Genomic DNA, 22,134 nt, shown 5'->3' on the forward strand with positions numbered 1-22,134 from the left:
AAAGGTATATTCCTTTCTATCCTCATTCAATTTTCTCCATCTAGTTAATTTTTTTTCCCCAAACCAACAGTGATCTAATATGCCCAGAGAAATAAAGCTTCTTTTGTTTGTAAACCTCACTTCTCTGGGTAGACACATGTCTGGCTAGAAGTAGAAGAAAAGGTCAATAGAAAAGTCAAATGGCCTGAACTTGGCTTTAATTTCAAAAGAGAGAAAAGACAATTTAAAGGCAGCTGCAGGAACAGACTCAGAATAGATAATGGAAGATAAAACCACCTGGGTTACCTGAGGTAGAGTGGAGACTGGAGACAATTTCTTGCAGTGCCCCAGTGATCTTGGTCCACCTCCCTGAAATAATTTTTCATTTGGTCCAGGATCCTTTTTCTTCTCCCATCTTTTTACTGTCTCTCCTTTTTAAGGGAATATTATTTTTTAAATCATTCCAACAACCTTGGAAAGTAGAGAAGAGACAAGAGGAAGGAAGAGATTGAATGGGGTAAATTACATCACATACAGAGTTGCAAAAGACCTGACTCATCAGATTTGGCTCAAAGAGGGATTAACATACACAGCTGAGTTTAGAAACTTATCTTACTTTTTAAGAATTAAAAGGGGAAAGGGGGAGGGGAGAAAAAGAGAATCTGACAGAAGGAATGAAAGGAAGAAAGGGGCAAAAGGAAAGGGGAAAGAAAAGGGAAGGTGTTTGGATAGAAGGAGGTAAACACACTGAAGGAGGTGGTATTCAAAAACAAAATACTGGGGAATAGGGATAGTGTGAAAAAAAGGGGAAAATACAATGGAGAGAAGATAGTATGGAGGGCAATAAATAGTTTGTAATTAGGGGCAACTAGGTGGCACAGTGAATAGAGCACCAGCCCTGGACTCAGGAGGTCCTGAGTTCAAATCCGGCCTCAGACACTTAGTAATTTACCTAGCTGTGTGACATTAGGCAAGTCACTTAACCCCATTGACTTATGCAAAAAAAAAAACTATTAAAAATAGTTTGTAATTATAACTTTGAATTTGAATGGGATGAACTCTCCTATAAAATGCAAATGAACAGCAGAATGGATTAAAAACCACAATCCTACAATATGCTGCTTATAAGAAACTCATTTGAAAGAAGAGAGGTACATACAGAGTAAAAGACTAGAGCAGAATATACTATGCTTCAGCTGAAGTGAAAAAGGCAGGGTAAGCAATCCTTATCTCACACAAGGCAGCTGCAGAAATATATCTCATTAAAAGAGATAAGGAAGTAAATGATATCCTCCTAAAATGTACCATAGACAAAGAAGCAATTTCAATACTAAATATATATGCACCAAGTGGTCAAGCATTCAAATTCTTAGAGGAGAAGTGGAATAAGTTACAGGAAGACATAGATATCAAAATTCTACTGGGGGCAGAGCCAAGATGATGACAGAAGAGCCTCTCTTAGGAGCTCTCTATAATTTTTTAAAACTCATAAAATAACGATTCTAAATTTTTCAAGAGACAGAACCCACAAAGGGATCCAGTGAAGCAATTCTCCAGCCCAAGGTAACCTGGAAAATAGTGGAAAGGCTCCGCTTCATAGGGTTAGAGGGGCGGCCACCAGAGTGAAGGAAATTCAGCCTCCCAGAGGCAGCCTCAGGGCACCTAGGAGCAGTGGCTCATGGCATTGGGGGCAGTTTCCTGACCTGTACCTCAGGGAGCACTGAGCACAACTTGGAAGATCAGAAGGGGACCTTTGCCAGAGCAAGCTGTGAAGCCTAGCCCTCAGGGCACCCAGTGAGCAGTGGCTGTGGCAGCCCAGATCCAGGAAATGGAAACAGGTGGAGCTGGTAAGCAGGAGCTCCCAGGCAACTGAGCCTAGAGTGCTTAGCTTACCAAATGGGAGGGGAGTGGAGAGAGACTTCTGAGATTTGTTCTCTGTACCTGGAACAGGACTCTGGGGCTCTGACCACATTCAGATCCTGATTACAGTCTAGGCCCCAGGGCCCCCCCCCCCCACCTCAGTCCCTTGGCAGAAGGGTGCACTTGTGGTCATTCACAGACCAGGAGGGAAGACAGAGCTTCACACACTGAGATCCTTGCGGGGTGGGGGTGTCCCAATAATACTCAAAAGCTCAGGAAGCACCCCAAGACCAGGCACAGGCTGGGGAAATGAGTAACCAGAGAAAAAAGAGGAACCCCATAAAGAAATACATTGTCTATGATCCCAAGAAGGATCAAAATACTCAGTCTGAAGATGAGGAAGTACAAGCTCCTGCATCAAAAGACTGCAAGAAAAACAAAAATTGGGCTCAGGCTATGACAGAGCTCAAAAAAGATTTTGAAAATCAAGTGAGGGAGATAGAAGAAAAATTTGGAAAAGAAATGAGACAGATGCAGGAAAAACATGAAAAGAAGTCAGCAGTTTAGTCAAGGAGATTCAAAAAAATGCTGAAGAAAATAACACGTTAAAAACTAGCATAGGTCAAATGGATAAAACAGTTCCAAAAGTTATTGAGGAGAAGAATGCTTTAAAAATTAGAATTGATGAGATGGTAAAAGAGATAAGAAAGCATTCTGAGGAAAATAAATCCTTCAGATGTAGAATGGAGCTAAAGGAAGCTGATGACTTTATGAGAAGTCAAGATACAATAGTTCAAAACCAAATGAATGAAAACTTAGAAGAAAGTGTTGAAACATCTCATTTAAAAAGACATCTGATCTGGAAAACAGATTCAGGAAAGATAATTTTAAAATTATTGGGATACCTGAAAGTCATGACCAAGAAAAGAGCCTCAACATCATTTTTAAAGAATTCCTACAGGAAAATTGCCCAGATATCCAAGAAGCAGAGGGCAAAATAGAAATTAAGAGAATCCACCAATCTCCCCTGGAAAGAGATCCAAACAAAAACACTACCCAGGAATATTATAGCCAAGTTCCAGAACTCCCACATCAAAGAGAAAAATATTACAAGCAGCCAGAAGGACACAATTCAAATATTGTGGCACTGCAGTAAGGGTCACACAGGACTTAGCAGCAACTACATTAAAGGCTCATAGGGCTTGAAATATAATATTCCAGAAGGCAAAAGAACTCGGAATGCAACCAAGAATCAACTACCCAACAAAATTGAATGTCCTCTTCCAGGGAAAAAGATGAACTTTCAATGAACCAGGGGAATTTCAAATGTTTCTGTTGGAATGGCCAGAGCTGAACAGAAAGTTTGATCTTCAAATACAGGACTCAGGTGAAGCATAGAGAGTGGAGGTGAAGGGTAAAATATCAGGGACTTAATGAGGATGAACTACATATATTCCTGAATAGAAAAATGATATTGATAATATTCATAAGAAACTTCTCATTTAATAGAGCAGGTAGAAGGAGCTTTTACAGATGAAGCACAGGAGAGAGCTGAATTTGAAGATATAATATATTGTAAAAATGGAGTCAATGGCTAAAAGGGAAATGTAATGAGAGTAAGAGAAAGGAGAGGTAGAATAGGCTAAGATATTTCATATAATAAGACTTTTTTATTACAATGAGCTATTGCAATGATATGGAAGGGGGGAAGGCAATGAGGGAACCTTCGCTTTTATCAGAGGTGGCTTAGAGAGGAAACAACATATATACTCAATGGAGTATAGCCATCTAGAATCAGAAGGAGAGAAGAGGGACAGGGGGAAGAGGGGGATGTGAGTGATGGAGGAGAGGGTGGATCATGGGGGAGAGTGGTCAGATATAACAGATTTTCCTTTTTACTTCTTGCAAGGGGCTGGAATTGGGTGGCCTGTCTGGGACCACAGGGCCAGGTGGTTGCTGGACCTTAGGGGTGGCATGTGGGCTTGGGGCCTTGTGGCCCCAGGGCCAGTGATCAGTCTCCTGCACCACTCAGCTACCCTGCAGCACATTTAAGAGGGACAGAGTGAAAGGAGAGAGAAAATATAGTGTATGGTAGTGGGAATGTACAAATGGAGGGAGTTGTGATCAGCAATGGCAACAGTGGAAAAATATGGAAGTAGCTTTTGTGATGGACTTATCCTAAAGAATGTGATCCACTCACAACAGAGCTGGTAGTATTGGAACACAGACTGAAGCACATTTTTTCTTCTTATTATTATTATTGGGGGGGGTGGTTTGCGGGGCAAATGGGTTGGGTGGCTTGCCCAGGGCTGCACAACTGGGTTATTGTTGGGTGTCTGAGGCTGGATTTGAGCCCAGATGCTCCAGGCTCCAGGGCCAGTAATCTGTCCACTGAACCACCTAGCCTTTATTATTATTATTATTATTATTATATATTTTTTGTTTTTTGCAGGGCAATGGGGTTGGGGTGGTTTGCCCAGAGTCACACAGCTGGGTGATTGTTGGGTGTCTGGGGCTGGATTTGGGTTTGGGTGATCCTGGATCCAGGGCCGGTGCTCCATCCAGTGCACCACCTAGCTGCCCCTAATATTATTTTTTTATTTTTATTTTTATTTTTTTCTTTACTTTGTTGCTCATGAAGGTCTATATTTTTTAGGGGGAGGGGTATTATGTTTCCTCTTAAACAAGGATATTTTAGTAATGTATAAAAGACATCATTTGTACAAAAATAAAAATAAATATAATAAAAAAATTTTTAATTAAAAAAATTAGATAAATAGAATTAGATAAATATTACCAGAAAATAAAGAAGAAGGAAGTTAAGGAGTAATTGGAATGTTAGAAAACTTAGAAATGATAGACCTTTGGAGTAGTTGCAGGAACAGACGCAGAGTAGATAATGGAAGATTCAACCACATTGGAAAGCAGAAAAAGAACCCTGGACCAAATGAAAAATTATCTCAGGAAGGTAGACCAACACCACTGGGGCTCTGCATGAAAGTGTCTCCAGTGTCCACTGTATCTTGGTCAGCATGTCTCTTGTCTCTGATTTCTTTTCATGCCTAACTTTTTCACTCCATAATTTGATGCACCACATTTAAATGTTACTCAAAAGCATTGAAGCCTGTGCATGCTACCTGAAATGACTTGCAGATGAAAAGTTTGTAAAATGAATGAAGAGGGATATGGATGATCAACAGAAAGGATGATACTGGGGTCAGCTACGGGGCACAGTGGATAGAGCACCAGCCTTGAAGTCAGGCTTACCTGAATTCAAATCCAGCCTTAGACACTTAATAATTACCTAGTTGTGTGACCTTGGGCAAGCCACTTTAACCCCATTTACCTTGCAAAAAAAAAAAAAAGAAAGGATGACACTCACTAAAGGGGCAGTGCAGATTTAGCCCACAAAATGTTAAAGAATAAGAGGAAAGTTTTCAATGTGTTGGGTTGAAATGTTATGTAGGATCCCTGGAAGGTCATGGATTTGAATGGCACATGTGGGAAAAGCTTGGAGACATCTTGTTCTGTATTGAAACTGATGAGACTCAGTCTCTTTGTTTAAAATTATTCTAGTTACTCCTATTTCTAAGCAGCTAGCTGATGCTGAGCCTGGAATCATGAAAGTCCTGAATTCAAATCTCATCTCATCATTTCACTAGCTGTGACCTTGGGCAAATCACTTAACCTTAGTTTCTTCAGTTGTAAGATGAGGATAATAACACTTTCTTTGTAGGAATTGAAGGCTCCCTCAGAAAAAGCTTAGAAGAAGGCTAGAGAGATTTCTTCATGGCTGCCTGGGATGAAGAAATGAGAATAATAACACTTTCTTTGTAGGAATTGAAGGCTCCCTCAGAAAAAACTTAGAAGAAGGCTGGAGAGATTTCTTCATGTCTCCCTGGCATGAATACATTTAAAAAATAGAGGGGAAAAACCTGATTTAAAACTTTTGTCAGAGAAAATGGACAGAGGATGTGAAATTTCAACTTGTCCCCTTAACCAATTTTGCTAGGCTGCTGCCTAGTCCTAAACTCCTGCTTCTGTGACTCATTGCTTTCTATGGAATGTGGAGGTAGGAAGAAAGGAAAGAAAGAATCTCTGGCTATTGATTTCTGATGTCTTCTTTGTTTCTCACTCACTAGGAAGTCAAATGAAATATGAATGGGAGAATGTCGGGGCCACTTATAGGGTGACCCAAACTGAGTAGAGTTGATTCTTTTCTTGACTCTTTTGCTCATGATGAGGAACAAGAGTCCCAGATACCCAGCCCCAGCAGCAGCATGAAGGAGGAGAAGTAGAGAAGGCAGCTGAGCATTCCTGACCATGACCATCCCAGGCCTGGGGAGGTTTTTGTTTGGGGATGTAGCACTGTGAGGCTCTAAAGAATATTAAAAGTAGTAATAATCTGCCATATCTTCAGCTTCTGCATTGCTGACTGTGAGGGGAAATCCTTCTCAGCACCACTGCCACTGAAACAGGCAGGGACACCTGGGTACAGGTTGGAAACCTGGTAAATGAGACTCTGGGGGGAGATTGTCCAAGCTTCTGTTGGAACCAGTTTAGATAAGTGATTCCATCACTGTGTCTGACACTGTGACTGGCCCTGCAGCCAATGGTGACTCTCTCTCTCCTGGACTCATATACACTGAGGCAGAAGTTTAGGTCAGCACAACTTCCCCCCTGGAGGCTAAAAGGAGGAATTAAAGAAATAAACACATAATGAATAGAATACTCTTCCATTTTGATACATGGCCCCTAGACAACCTGGCCCTGCAGATTCCACTGACCTCACAGAAATCCACATTCCCATTTAGTGTTTCATGGCCCCAGAGACTCTAAGCTCCTTTGAATTCTCTCATCCTATGAAAAATTACACATCCACATGTTGTGTTGTCTCATGTTCTCACCTAGGAGCAAAAGCACCAGGAACCCACAGGGAAGCTGAGACAGGGTCCCCATGTTGCAGTGTCTCCTCCTCTGTGACTGCTCTACCACTAACCCTAGTTTATCTCCTGTGTCTGCAGACCCTGCCCTTGGGGATCTCATTCACTGACTGACTCCCACTGGGGGTAAGACCCTATAACACTTAGGATGTCCCTGCTTCTAAGACCCTTCTGTAATATGTACTCCTGTTAATCCCAATTCTCCTTAGTTTGGTTTTTTTACGTTTTGTTTAGTTTTGTAGTTTCTTGGGGCTGCTAAGTGATACAGTAGATAGAGTGCTGATCCTGAGGCTAGGAAGACTCATCTTCCTGAGGTCAAATCCTGCCTTAAATACTTACAAGTTGTGTGAGCCTGGGCAAGTCACTTTGTTGTCAAGAATTGTGAATGTAGAAGAAACAAAATCTGTTAAGTGAGTGGAGGTTTCTGCTCTGGAGATTCTTCCTCCCTTGGACACTGTTGATTGTATCTTGTCCCGATTTTCCCTTTCACTTAACTTTGGCCTGGACACTGACGGGCAGGAAATTGCATGTTAAAATTGGACATCAACTTGTTATTTCTTAGACTTTTCGTCTCTTCCTTAAGGATCTGATTTCTCTCTCATCACATTCAATTTGGATCAATGTACAACATGGAAACAAAGTAAAGACTGACAGATTGCTTTCTGTGGGGGGGGTGGGGGAGGGAAGTAAGATGGGGGGAAAATTGTAAAACTCAAATATCTTTAATAAAGATAAATTTTAAAAAAATGGACATCAAGTCCCTTGAGACAGGAAGGACCAGTGTGTGGTTTGCTATTAGGAGTTACTTGGCTTCAAGGTGTAAGACCACTTCCCAAGCACCACCCACTGTCCAACCTACAATGAGGGGGATTTAACATAAGCACTGCCCCCTGGACTCTCTTGTTTCTTCCAGCTTCCCATCCAGAAGGATGGGGCTTTTGCTGGCTCTTCCAAGTTGAGTACCATGGGCCTAATCATGTGGCCTGATTAAGCCAAGCCTCATGGGTGACTGCCCTTTTCTCACGCTCTTCTCTCTCTCTCTCTCTCTCTCTCTCTCAACTATTCAACTATTTTAAGGAATTTTAACTATTGATTATTTCAAAATCTTAATGAATATATATATATATATATATATATATATGAGGTTTCTCAAAAAATTCCAATTCTAAAAAATATATTTTTGACTGATCTTAATTGGTTCATTCAAAACTTATATAAATATATGTGTGAATATGTATATATGTGTGTATTTAAACATCAATTGGATGTTTTCACTTCTCTCCACTGGCCTAGAGAAGTGGAAAAATGTTTCTATAATATGAGATTTTGGTGCTGGTCAAGGAGACCAAAACTCACACTTTGGTAAAATTGAAATCTTTATACAAAAGAGTTGTCTCTGTGTTTGTGTCTATGTCTAAACTCCTGTGTGTGTGTGGGGGTGCAGGAGTAATTCAGATCTGAAAGTTACCCAAGTTAAATGTTACTCCTTTTAGTTTGGGTTTCGAATTTAATTGCTTTAAAAGGTCTAATTTAAAAGTAAGTAATTATTATAGGAGTTGGGATCTGAGCCTACCCTTACTAAGGAATCTTAATACCATTCCTACATTTGAAAGCGAAAGTTGCAAAGGTTGTGAAATGTTCTCACCTGTGAACTTTTTGTTAACCTAATAGTGATTGACAACTGTATTCAACTTATGTTAATTGAGACTAAGGGTTAGGAAATGTAGACTTTTCTGCCCTCAAGGGGCTTTGAAAAGAAGGCAGGAAGGCCTTTGATAGGAAAAAAGTCCGGACCTTGTGTTTAAAAAAGAAAAACTATCTAAATTAGAGAGTAATTTAGTCGCCTTTGACTCCAAAGTATTTGAAAGTTCTGTAACAAATCTGGGAATTTATGTCTTATTAATAAGGAAGATATAATTGGGATCAATTGTATGTCAAGGAATTTGGGAATATTGAAACATATATAATTATGTTATCAGGGATACTTACTCATTTCTTTTAGGAAAGAGAAATAAATACCATACTAAATTTTGTAATATGATTTGTTTTGATGTTAAATTGATATTGATAATATATTGTTAACAGTCTCACAAAGTATTTTGTTGGTAAAGGAAGAAAGTTTGTAATAATTTTTGTCTCATCACATGTTTTTGGAAGGGAACATATATATATATGGATATGTATAAATATATATATATGGATATGTATAAATATATATAATATGGATATATATATATATTGACTAAAAGTAAAATGTACTTAACATGTTATTCAAAAATAAGAAAATGTATTAACATTGCCTAACATTTATAGCATAAATAAGAATTACATTAGGGTTTTAAATGTATCATATGTATGAGGATTCTTGGAGGATCTGGGTAAAGAGCTCTGGAAGACAAAAGTGAAAAGATAGTGGTATATTCATTTTGTTCTTGTTCTAAGGGGAAGGAGATGTTTAAATAAGCATCTTATATTCAATTTAAATTAATAATGTATGTTTAATTTTAAAGAAGTCAAGAATTCAGACTCTCTCATGGTAATTTCAGACAGCTGATTTGAGGGAGCTCTGACAGATGACTAGCAAATAGCAATTGTGTGTTCCCTCTGTAAGATAATTGATGAAAAAGATGTGTTTATCAGTTATGTGATATTCTTTTGTAATTGCATAGAAATTTTATTTACAATATTTGGTTATCTCTTGTGAACATATAAGCTATTTGAATACTGTAATGTTAGGAATTAATGTGATTGCTTTGAAGGGGTAATAAGGGAAATATTACAAATTATGACCCTTTATGGGATAAATCTGTGTATTCATGCATAATGTAATGATGGAAATATTATTTGTAAAATTTAATAACTCACATGTTAATTGACTTAAATGACATGATTGTTTTTACTATTCTTTTATTGCATTGGAATCAATAGCACAGGTTGGAAATTTAAGGTCATCTAAGATGTTCTAATGGTTTTAGAGAATTCTGAACGTAATAATTTGTATTTTGAAGATAGCTAATAGTTAAATAAATTTATGTATAGAATTGTGTGTGTGTGTGTGTGTGTGTGTGTGTGTGTGTGTATGTGTGTGTGTGTGTAAACTGGGACTAAACTGTGAACCTTGAGGGAGAAACACCTATGTAGCATGAGGAAGATAAAATAATGATGATAATTTGAGATTTCTCTGTGGTAAACTCTAGCTAATTGTTATGTGAGAAGTCTGCAGGTGATGGGCAATCTCCTAACCTAAAAAGAGATGTTTAGTTATTTTAAACATAGTTAATAAAATGTTCTAAATGTAAATTAATTAGGGTTATTACATTTTTACATCTCAAAATCTGTTTATTCCATTTCATTTATAGCACTGTCCTTAGGTACATGAGCAACAATTGAATTATCATTTTGCCCTGGATCTCTTCTACTAAATTACAGCCTGACATACTCTTGATTCTCCTTAGTACTCAAGTCATCTGAAGCTCTGGTTATAGTAATTACTATAATACAATGTATTGATAATTGATCTGTCTGACATCAGGTATGTTAAAATAGAAAGACAACAATATGCCAATGAAACCATTAGCCCTATGGAGTTTGATGTTAATATTGCAGATTGAGTGAGTGACTTTTGAAAGAATAACCCAAGCCTCAACTGGGGTAGGATTCTCTAAAAGGAATCCCTCACCTGGCAGATTGCTCATTGAAAAGGATTGTCTGTATGACTTCTGCCTATAAAGGACATTTAATTAATAAGGGAATATGTCCTAGTGTCCCTCTCTGCTCTATAATAGCAAATTGCCATGATCATTCCAGATGCATCATGATTAAGTATAAGAGTGAGCTACTGGAACTCTATCTCTTAGCATCAGATCCCGTAAGTCATTCCATGCTTCTCTAGAGTCTGACCACTTTTGTTGTCTTATAGAACAATAATATTCCATAGTATTCATGTACCATAACTTATATACCATTCCCCAATAGATGGGCAGTCCCTCAATTTCCAATTCTTTGCCACTTCAAAAAGAGCTGCTATGAATATTTTGGAACATGTAGGACTTTTCCCATTTTTTATAATTTCTTCTGGATATAGTCTTAGAATTCGAATTACTGGGTCAAAGAGTGTAAACAGTTTTATCGCTCTTTGGGCATAATTCCACATCACTCTCCAGAAAGGTTGTATCCATTCACACCTCCAACAGTAATGCATCAATGTCCTAATCCTCCCAAGACCTCTCCAACATTGATCATCTTCCCTTTTTCTCATCTGGGCTAATCTGATAGGTGTGAGATGATACCTCATTGTTGTTTTAATTTGCATTTCTCTAATCAATAGTGATTTGGACCATTTTTTCATATGATTATATATAGCTTCAATTTCTTCATTTGAAAACTGTCTGTTCATATCCTTTGACAATTTATCAATTGAGGAATGATTTGTGATCTTATAAATTTGATGCAATTCTCTCTATATATATTTTAGAAATGAGACCTTTATCAGAACTCCTAGTTGAGAAGATTGTTTTCTAGCTTTCTAATATTGGCAGCATTGATTTTATTAGTACAAACCTTTTTAATTTAATATAGTCAAAATCATTCATTTTGCAGTTTATAAATGCTCTAATTCTTATTTGATCATAAATTTATCCCTATTCCATAGATCAGATAGAGTATTTTTGGCCTATTAATTTATCTATGGTATTGCTCTTTATTACTAAATCCTGTACCCAGTTTGACTTTATTTTGGTATAGGGTGTGAGACGTGGATCTTTGCCTAGTTTTTGCCATACTATTTTCCAGTTTTCCCAACAATTTTTGTCCAATGGTGAGTTCTTATGCCAGACGCTGATGTCATTGGGTTTGTCAAATAGTAGATTGCTGTAGTCATTTACTGCAGTTTCTTTTGAACCTGTCTTAATTCACTGAGCCATTACTCTGTTTCTTAACCAGTACTAGGCAGTTTTGATGACTGATGTTTTCTAGTACAGTTTTTAGATCTGGTAGAGCTAGGCCACCTTCCTTTACATTTTTTTTCATCAGTTCCCTTGCTATTCTTGCCCTTTTTTTGCTCCAGATGAACAAAGTTATTTGGCATTTTGATTAGTATGGAATTGAATAAGTAATTGGGTAGAATTGTCATTTTTATTATATTAGCTCAACATAACCATGAGCATTTGATATTTTTCCAATTATTTGGATCTGACTTTATTTGGGTGAGACATCATACCAAAATTTAGGGATTCAACCAAGGCAGTTTTGAGGGGAAATTTTTTATCTCTAAATGCCTATATGAATAAAATAGAGATAGAAGAGATCACTGAATTGGTTATGCTACTAAAAAAAGCTAGGAAAAGAACAAATTATAAATTATAAATTGGATGACTTGAGTGAAATGAATGAGCATTTACAAAAATACAAACTGCTCAGATTAACAGAAGAGGAAATAAATTACTTAAATAATCCCATCTCAAAAAAAGAAATTGAAGAAATCATCAATAAACTCCCTAAGAAAAAGTCTCTAGGTATAATTAATTCCTATTCTACATATACTATTTTTAAAAATAGGAGAGGAGTTACTTCCAACCAAGATGGTCAAGAGAAGTCAGGTCCTGTGCTAAGGTCTCCTGATCTTCCCTCATATATAATAGAAATCTTATCGGCAAAACCCAGAAAGAGAAGCCAGGAGAAGAGATAGAGAAGCTGGGCAAAGAGAGCAGAGAGCTGGCAGGGGAGGGGTAAGAGCCGGATTATAACCTAAAATCATCCGGAGGTGGTCCCTGTGGGAGGCGTGATCTGAGAACCACCTGGAGAGTGGAGGCTTGGCTGTGGGACTGAAAATTTGGGGCTTACCAAAAGGGCTGGAGGGTGATTTCCAGCTTCTAGCTACTCCTACTGCCTGGGTAAATATATTAAACTCAGTGAGCAAAGCCTCTAGGGATCCCAACACCAAACCTCTGTGAACCAGCCCCTCCCCCAACACAAGATTTTAGGAAAATGAAGAAAGGTCAGCAGGAAGGGGGTCCATAGAAAAATTCCTAGAAGGAAAAGACTCCAACTCAGAGAGATGTAGAACCTCTGAGAAGAATATGAATTGGTCTACAGCCCAGAAAGACTTCCTTGAAGAAATCAGGAAGTAGTTTAAAAATCAATTAGAAAATTTGGGGAAAGAAACCCAAGAGATTAACACCTTGCAACAAGAAAACAAATTCTTGGAAAATACAAATGCAAAGAAAATAATTCTCTCAAAACACAGGATCTGGCTACATCAACATTAAAAGATCAGATGGCCTGGAATGCAATATTCCAAAAATCAAAGGGCTGGGACAGATTTTACTGTCACCATCAGCAATGTGAGGATACTGGAGATTATTATTGTTTGTAGAATGATAGGAGGCCTCCCATTTGGCTCCAGCCTTAAACAGGGCAGTTCAGATGCTTCAGCTTGGGGAAATAGATGCTCCCTCCAGAGTCAACAAATCAGAGAAGTTCTTGCCTCAGCTAGTCCCCAGTTTCGTAATTCTCCAGTCATCCCTTCCAGCCATCCAGACTGACATTTGTAGCTTGACAAACTTCTGCCCTTAGTCTTAAACAGGGCTTGAATATGTGGTCTCCAGTTTTTAGGGAAGAAAAAATCCTTCAAGGGCACTGTTGAATCCGCTAGGAGGGAACTCAGTGCCGACACCAATATGATGCATAAGCTGGTTCGTTTATTGATCACAGGATACATACTTTTATACTCTACATTTATGTAACCAATTACATAAGCGTTTTAGCAAGCATTTTTTTCACATGCATACCTTGTGTATGTCTTAGGTGATTGTTTTGAGAACCAAACAGTGTTTTGATAAGCAGAGTACAGAAGGTAATTATCTCAGAATGTGCTTTCGATCTGAGCCTGGGAATACATCTTGTTAGCTCAGACATGCAGCCATGCAGCTACTCCCTTATCTAAGCTTTGAAGTATATCTTGCTTCTTAAAGCACATAGCTATTTCTGTGTTAACCCTTCATAGCTCTTAGCCTGGAACACATATGACACCACAGGGCACAAATGGAAAAGTCCTTTTCCCATTTTAGGAAGGAAGGAACATGGTCAGATTTGGTTTTACAAAGCCTGGACACCTCCTACAAACCCCCCATCCACAGGTATCTTCCCTGTTAGCTGGACAGGACTAAAGATGAAGCGTCAATCATGTGTGATTGAACTTGTGATTAGTTAGTGCTTGGTTCCAGGAGGCAAAGTACTCTGGAGGATTCAGTCCTGTTGGGTGAACTTGTGTGTAGGGACATTTCTTAGCCCCAGAATAAGCTCTTCAGGCATAACAAAGATGGTGGTGGATATCCACTTGGGGTCATTATTTCTCTGATGAGCTTCCTCTATTACTTGTGCCATGAAGCCCCCAGGGACATGTCCTTTAGACTAAGAATCAATGATGTGCAGAAATTTTCCTTTGTTCACTGAGGGGTTTCAGGGCAGTCCTCTTCATAGGAAAGGAGAAAAAATATTGAAAGAGCCCCTTGTTTGGTCCTCTTCTAGTCTCTGGCTACTCAATCAACAATGAATAAAAATGTGAAAAATGATTATTAAAACATGTACAAAGCAGAATCCTGGCAAGAAAAATGAGAAAGCAAAAACAGTCCATCCTCTGTAGATGTTCTTATTCTCATGGAGATTGCAATCTAATAATAAAAATGATGTTGATGATGAAAGTATAGCTATCATTTCTTGAGTGTTTTGAACTTTGCAAAGTAAATTAAAATGTTATTTAATCATTTTATAATGATTGCCCTAAAATGTAGATGTTACTGGAGAATAACAATGATGGGGGATACATTGTACAGATGAAGAAACTGAGACAGAGGCAAAGTGATATGCAGAGGGTTTCACAGCTAAGTAAAGGTCTGAGGTCAGAATTGCTATCAGGTTTTTTTGACTCCAGTGCCAGGCTATTATTCATTACAACTTCTGTATATCAATATAGGTATTAATGCAGATTTCAGTTTATCCAGATCTAATTTGATGTCAAAAACTCCCAATGGGAAAAAAAGGAAAAACAAAAAATGGCTTCTCACACAACTTGGTGTTGTCTCTAGAACTCAGAATCATTGATAAGTTAATTTTTTTTTCAGTATCTTCCAATCAGGAAACTGATCTTGAACAGGGCTTCCTGACTCTCAGGTCACCGCTCCATCATTCTATGTTGCCTTAACTTTATCACATACTTTTATGTCACTAATGTCTATATTATCTATATCTATATCATCCATGTCTCTCTTTGCAAATACTGGAGAGGAAATGAATCCAGAACAAGAAGAGGGAGGATTGTGGATCACTCACCCTAATTTTGGAAAGAAGGACCTAAGTCTACCAAGGATATTTGGGGGAAAACTGCCAGTCTTGGAGGATGACCTGGCTAACTATAAGCTCTTCTACTTAGTAGTATTATTATGGTCTCCATAATATGGTCTAGTTCATTCATATTGACATGGACATTTACATGTTTCTGTCTTCCTGCAATTTTATTGGTTTCCTAGATGAACAAGAAGTTATTATGCTGATCCAGCCCTCATTCTCCTTATTGAGAAGGAGAGTCCTCATCAGTTTTCAGGACAACCTAACAGAATTATGCTGCTGCCTTCCTATATTGCTACCAGCAGAAACCTGCCAAGCCCTCATGGCCTCTGAGTTGGCAAAAAGATAAGAGAACCCCATGAGTATCAAGAAAATTCTGAATAGGAAGGATTTGTCAAAGGGATCTAATCAAATTTGTCTCTCAGATAGTTGAGCTATTTCCAATATGCTTTGGGGACAGCGTATAGGATTGACAGGGTCTGTTAGAAAGGTGGGGATCTGTGAGAAAAAAGGGGGAAGACTTGAGAGATGTGAAGCTAACCAGACAACAGTGCTTACTGGCACTATGATCAATATGTAACTGCCCAATTCCCCAAACTCTCAGAGTGTGGCATGGAGTGGGTTCTAAGAGGGGGGAGGAGGGCAGGGGGGGGCTCACTGGCAGAGGAAGTCAAGGTACAGGAACAACCCATAGACTGGGAGGGGAGATGGCCTATGTGGAAGGTTGGGTAAAGGACCACTGAAGCATGGAGATGAGGGGAATGGAGGGACACCCTTGTTCTTCCTCGAAGGGGAGAGCAGCAATAGTGCCCATCTTTCCATTGATCCTTTGAACTGGAGTATGTGTGGCAGATCCTAAAAAAGCTGCCTCAAAGGGATCTGCCAGGGGGTGTTCTGTCAGGAAAGACTCCTTTCAACAGTTCCCTGGACACCCCAGTGTTCCTCCACTCCACAGTAACTTGTAAGGAAACTGGAAGTTTGCTTGGGGCCAGGGTTCAGAAAAATACAAATGGTTACATGATGAACAAATGATGTTTAAACCTTTTGATTTTTAGTTTATTTTTAAATTCTCATTTCTATGTTTTATATATAAGCCCTTTTCAACATGTCTCTTTGAAAAGTATCCTTCCCACCCCACCCCACGAATCTCACTTCCCTCCAAAGTGCTAACCTCAGCCATACCCCAAAAAGATTGCAAGGAATGTGATGTAGGTTATATGCACAATCACATTCCATAGTTTTCCATATTAGAGCTGCTGTGAAAGAAATCTCAGAAGAAGGATGGGAAACAATCAAACAAAAACTAAAAGCCAAAATCAAACAAAGAAATGATCAAAGGTGAAAATACTTTGTTCTGCTTTCAATCCATACTTCTGTGACTGGATGTGGATGACACATCACAAGTCATTTAGTATTACCTCTTTTTAGTATTTTTAAAATCAATTTTATTGAAGTGTAATTTCACCCTGTCTTCCCCCACTCTCCTCTTCTCCCTGAGACCCTTGTAAGATAACCAGTCGTTTTGATCAATCTTATGTTAAGGAAATAAAAAAATCAATAAAAGTAAACATATCAACATATCAAATCCAAGAAGCTTCCACTTCTGCAAAGTAAGAGGGTAGGGATGGAAGCATGGGGATGATCTTTCTTGTAGAATTTTCCCACATTCAAATTTTAGTGTTTTTGTTCTGGGAGTATGGGAGTTTGGTGGGATTCTTGTCATTTCCCAGTGTTTTTCATGACCTCAAGAACTGCCTCAAGAAGGCATAGGGCAGGCAGATACCAAAGTCCTGGCTTCCCTGATGTAACAGAATGCCCCTTCACTCAGCTCCACCACAAAGGTGGAATGAAAGATGGAGTGAATCTGCAGAAAGCCCACCACAGAAATGATCCAAGTGTGGTCCCCATCATCTATGCTGCACTCTGGTAGGTTCTAGAATCTGAGGGCAGTGGTTGCCTTGGCTTTTCTAGAGACAATGGAAAGTGGCACCAAGTGTCCCCCAGCAAGTCCCACAAAGGCAATGGACAAGAAAGAAACTGCATCTGGGATACAGCTCTGGATCCACCCATGCAGTCAAGTCCAGATCCCTCCTCTTTCATATCTGACAGTCAGTTGGGAGCTTGGGACACAAGGGCAACTACCAGTCATCCAACTGTCACAAGAAAAACTGGGCTGATAGATGACAAAGGAGGCACAGATCTCACTTTAGTTCCACTGCAAACCGTGTGAAAAGGACTTGGGACATGTTCAAAAATATTTGTAGCAGCACCGTCTGTAGTGGTAAAGAATTGGAATTTGAGGGAATGCCATGAATTGGGAAATAGCTTAACAGTTTATGGTATATGAATGTTATGGAATACTATTGTTCTGTAACAAACCATGAGTGGTTGGACTTCAGGGAAATGTGGAAAGAATGACAGGAACTGAGGCTGAACTAAGGGGGAAGAACCAAGGGAACAAACACTCTGTACAACATCAGATGTTGATGAATTGATTAATGATGATGGATTAGCTTGTCTTAGCAGTTCAGAAGTCAAGGACAACCTTGGGTGACCTGTTAAGGACAATGCCCTCCACATCCAGAGGAACAACAAAAGCAATAAAAAACTGAATCAGAATGTATACTATGTCCACTTTTTAAAAAAACTTCTCTTGGGTTTTTCCTTCCTATGTCATAGTTTTCTTTTTTTTTTAAATTTTATTTATTTAAGGCAATGGGGTTAAGAGTGACTTGCCCAAGGTCACACAGCTAGGCAATTATTAAGTGTCTGAGGGCAGATTTGAACTCAGGTCCTCCTGACTCCAAGGCCGGTGCTCATGGTTTTCTTTCTTTTCCCTTAGTCCTAATTCCTTTTACCCAAAAAGACTAATATGTGAATGTGTTAAGCACAAATGTACATGTATAATTTTACCAACCTTTTCTCCCCTGACTGGAGGGGGGAGAGAAGAAAGGGTGATAGAAAAAATGTGTACCTTATAAATAGGCAAATGAATGAAATTGAAAAACTACCACAGTATGTAATTGAAAATAAAATGAAAATAAATTATCAATTAGGAAAAATAAAGAGTTGGAAACAGCTCCCTGGAATATGGAGCCTGAAAATAATGCTACTGGCTCATTTGACTGTCACCTTTCTTCACATAACTTTCCTAGATCCCACCTTCTTCTTCTTCTTCTTCTTTTTTTTCTTCCCTTCTACACCCTTTCCATTTCTTGTTACGGCTTTTCTGTGGATATGCTGAAAATTAGTTGGCGTGTCGTAAAGGTGGTAGCAACTAGTAGGTATTCTTTCTGGGAGTTTGACATATCCCTTGCTGTAGACATCACTGGCATGAGAATGAGAGTTTGGATTGTCATTATGATCCCTATTGACAAGGTCGCCTTTGCTGCCATCTGAAGCACCATCATCCATATCATCACTGCTGTGGACTCTACTGTCATCAGTCTGGTAGCCAGAAGGGAGGTCAAGACACTTAAAGGCCTCTTCCAAATCTTCCAATTGTCCAGGGTGAAAGTGGGCAGATGACAAAGAAGGCCCAGCACAAGTCCCTTTAGGTTCATTTCTCTCTGAGTCACCTGACATTGACCTGGGTTCAGCATCATGGAAAACAGAGCCTGAAAAGAGTGCCACAGGCTCTTTCCAATGACATCTTACTTCATGGTCTTTGGACACTCCAATCTTCTGCTTCCCTTCTATCATTTTTCCACATTGCTCTTCAGCATTTCCATGACCGAGTTGGAATTTATCTTGCATGTTGTGAAGGTGGCAGCAACAAATGCACCCTCTTCTTTCTTGGAAGTTGACATAGCCATTCTTGTAGACATTATATCCATGAGGGTTGAGAATTTGATTTTCTTTGCGATCAGTGATATTGTTAAGTTTCTCCTTGCTGCCATCAGAAGCCTCACCATATATGTCATAACTGCTGTAGACTTTTCTGTTTTCAGTCAGGTAATCTGGAGGAAGGTGAGGACTCCTAAGAGCATCTTCCAGATCTTCCAATTGTCCTGGACAAAAGTGAGCTGATGTCAAAGAAGGCACAGGGAAGCCTTCAGAAGTGCTCCCTTTAGGTGCACTGCTATCTGTGTCACCTGATATTGATGTAGGTTCAGCATGAAGCAAAACTGGGTCTGAAAATAGTGCTGCAGGCTCTTTACACTGACATCTTGCTTCACAGTCTTTGGGCACTCTGATCTTCTTCAGTTTCCCTTCCCTAAATTTTCCACATTGCTCTTCAGCAATTCTGTGGTTGTGCAAAATAGATTGCTTGTTTTGAAGCTGCCAGCATTGAGGGTGCCTTTGTTCTTGGAGTTTCTCACAGCCATTGCTACAGACATTGGCATGATGATGACAGCAGTGATTGTCCCTGTGATCAGTGCTGTTCTCATCAGTAGTGCCAACTGTACTGTTTTCTGTCTGGTAGGCAGATAGGAGGTTAGGTTGTCTAAGGGCATCTTTCAGGTCTCCCAATTGTCCTGGGTGAAAGTGGGCTGATGACAAAGCAGGCACAGGGAAGCTTTCAGAAGAGCTCCTTATAGGTCTACTGATCTCTGATACTGACCTGGGTTCATCATCAAGCAAAACAGATTCTGAAAAATGTGACATTGGTTCTTTCCATTGACATCTTGCTTCACAGTCTTTGGGAACTCTTATCTTCTTCTGTTTCCCCTCTCTAAATTTTCCATATTGCTCTTCAGCAGTTCTTTGACTGAGCAGAAATTTAGATTGCATGTTTGGAAGGTGCCAGCAATGAGGGTGCCTTCTTAGTTCTTGGAGTTCATCTGAGTCATTGTAGACATCTTTGGCATGATGATGGTGGTAGTGATTAGCCCTGCTCTCATTAGCAGTGTCAACTGTACTGTCTTCATTCTCGTAGATAGGTAGGAGGTTAGGCTGCCAAAGGGCATCTTTCAAGTCTTCCAATTGTCCTGGGCAAAAGTGGGCTGATGACAAAGAAGACACAGGGAAGCCTTCAGAAGAGCTCCCTTTAGGTGCACTGCTCTCTGTATCACCTGATATTGATAAGGGTTCAGCATTAAGCAAAACAGATCCTGAAAATAGTGCCACAGGCTCTTTCCATTGACTTATTGATTCACAGTCTTTGGGCACTCTGATCATCTTCAGCTTCCTTTCTCTAAATTTTGCACATTGCTCTTCAGCAATTCTGCGGCTGAGCAGAAATTTAGATGGCATGTTTTGAAGTTGCCAGCAAAGGTGCCTTTCTCGTTCTTGAAGTTTCTCACAGTCATTGCTGGAGACATCATTGCTATAAACACTGGCATTATGGCAGCAGAAGTGATTGTTCCTATGATCAGTGCTGCTCTCTTCAGAAGTGTCACTTCCACTGTCTTCAGTCTGGTAGGCAGGAGGCAGGTCAGGACACATAAGGGCCCCTTGCAAGTCTTCCCATTTTCCCTGGTCAAAGTGGACTGATGACAAAGAAGCCACAGGGAAGCCTTCAGCAGAACTCGGGATACATCTACTGCTCTCTGACTGACTTGCTAATGACAAAGGTGTAGATTCATGGAAAACAGAACCTGAAAATAATGCCACTGGCTCTTTCCATTGACATCTTGCTTCACGGTCTTTGGGCACTCCAATCTTCTGCTTCCCTTCTCTAAATTTTCCATGTTGCTCTTCAGCAATTCTATGACTGAGCAGAAATTTAGATTGCAATTTTGAAAGGTGACAGCAATGAGGGTGCCTCCTTTGTTCTTGGAGTTTATCAGAGCCATTGCTGTAGACATCATTGCCATGATGATGGTGGCAGTGATTGTCCCTGTGATCAGTGCTGTTCTCATCAGTGGTGTCACCAATGCTGTTTTGAGAAGGGTAGACAGGTAGGAGGTTAGGCTGCCTAAGGTCATCTACCAAGTCTTCCAGTTGGACACACTGGAGTGGTAAAGGAAGCATGATGCATTCTGGATGAGAATTCTGTTGGCTTCCACTACTTTGTGTTTCACTGGAATGTGACATAGTGGTGGCCAACAGGAAGCCTGATGAGGATCCTTTCTTATCTGCAGGCTACCTTCTTGCTTCCTTCTCTTGCTGTAGTCCTCCTTGCCTTTCTCCCACTCTCACAACTTTTTCAGTCCTCTCTATGATTCGTCTGAAGTGGTGGTAATCCTGAAAGTGGTGGTAAGCTGGGTACACTGCTGTTTACCAGAAGGCTCATTGTGAGGTGCTTCTCAGAAGGGGAACTGAGCTCCCGTTGGAATGGCAGTCCTGAGCAGGGATGTCTGAAAAGATGCTGATTCTGGCCTTTTATACGCATTTCTCTTCCCCCCACCCCTACCCCACCCTCTCCAGTCAGGTCCCATTGTGACTTAGGTGTGAACTCTTGCCCTCAGAATGAGTGGCAGAGGGGAAAACACTTGGCTTCCTTGGCTTGAGTTCACACCTCCCTGCTCTCATACCTTCTGCCCCAGTTCCCAGCACACCTTTCTCCTCCAGCTTTCTCCTCAGCTTCATCCAGATACTTTTAACTCTGAGACATCTGACTGGGGGGCAACCTAATCAGGTCCTCCCCAGAAACAATTGAAATGTCCATAATGGTGGTCCTGCTGAGAAGAGAGAAATCGAATAAAATTGATCAGGACACAGTGTTGTTTTTACTGTGTATGAATGAAGTGATTCAGCATCCGGACATGCCAAACTTTCCAGGTTTTTCTGAAATCTGCCTATTCATCCTTTCTTTGAGAATATTCCTAGGACATGACATTCCTCTGGCCATTGCCCATGGGTATCTCCTCAATTTCCAGTTCTTTGCCACCACAAAATGGGCTGTGATGAATATTGAGGTTCAGGTTGGTCCTTTCCCATCCAACCCTTTTTGTAGGGAGGGGTATTGCTGGAAGGAAAGGGACACGAAAGGCCAGCCTTTAGAATAGGGAATGTTTCTGGTACTGGAGAATTAGAAGCCCTTGGGGTAGGGGACTATAGATAGGCAATCTGCTGCCTGGGATCCAGAGGTAGGAGTGAGGAGGATGCAGGTGGCTAGGGTTTC

General features: G+C 39.9%; 1 protein-coding gene across 1 annotated transcript; it reads right to left on the minus strand.

Annotated features, from left to right (window-relative positions):
- Window positions 1–234: 234 nt before the first annotated feature.
- LOC141495916 (uncharacterized) lies at window positions 235–21,372 on the minus strand. Its single transcript, XM_074197822.1, has 2 exons — window positions 18,288–21,372; window positions 235–450 (listed from the first exon to the last, which is right to left on the minus strand). The coding sequence occupies exons 1-2, from the start codon at window positions 21,102–21,104 to the stop codon at window positions 433–435; spliced, it is 2,835 nt and encodes a 944-aa protein (XP_074053923.1). The 5' UTR covers window positions 21,105–21,372; the 3' UTR covers window positions 235–432.
- Window positions 21,373–22,134: the final 762 nt, after the last annotated feature.

This window comes from Macrotis lagotis, chromosome 1 (genome assembly GCF_037893015.1).
Source record: "Macrotis lagotis isolate mMagLag1 chromosome 1, bilby.v1.9.chrom.fasta, whole genome shotgun sequence".
NCBI classification, from domain to species: domain Eukaryota; kingdom Metazoa; phylum Chordata; class Mammalia; order Peramelemorphia; family Peramelidae; genus Macrotis; species Macrotis lagotis.

Coding starts and splice junctions, on each gene's coding strand:
- LOC141495916 (XM_074197822.1), bottom strand. CDS start 21,104: ATGTCACATTCCAGTGAAACACAAAGTAGTGGAAGCCAACAGAATTCT.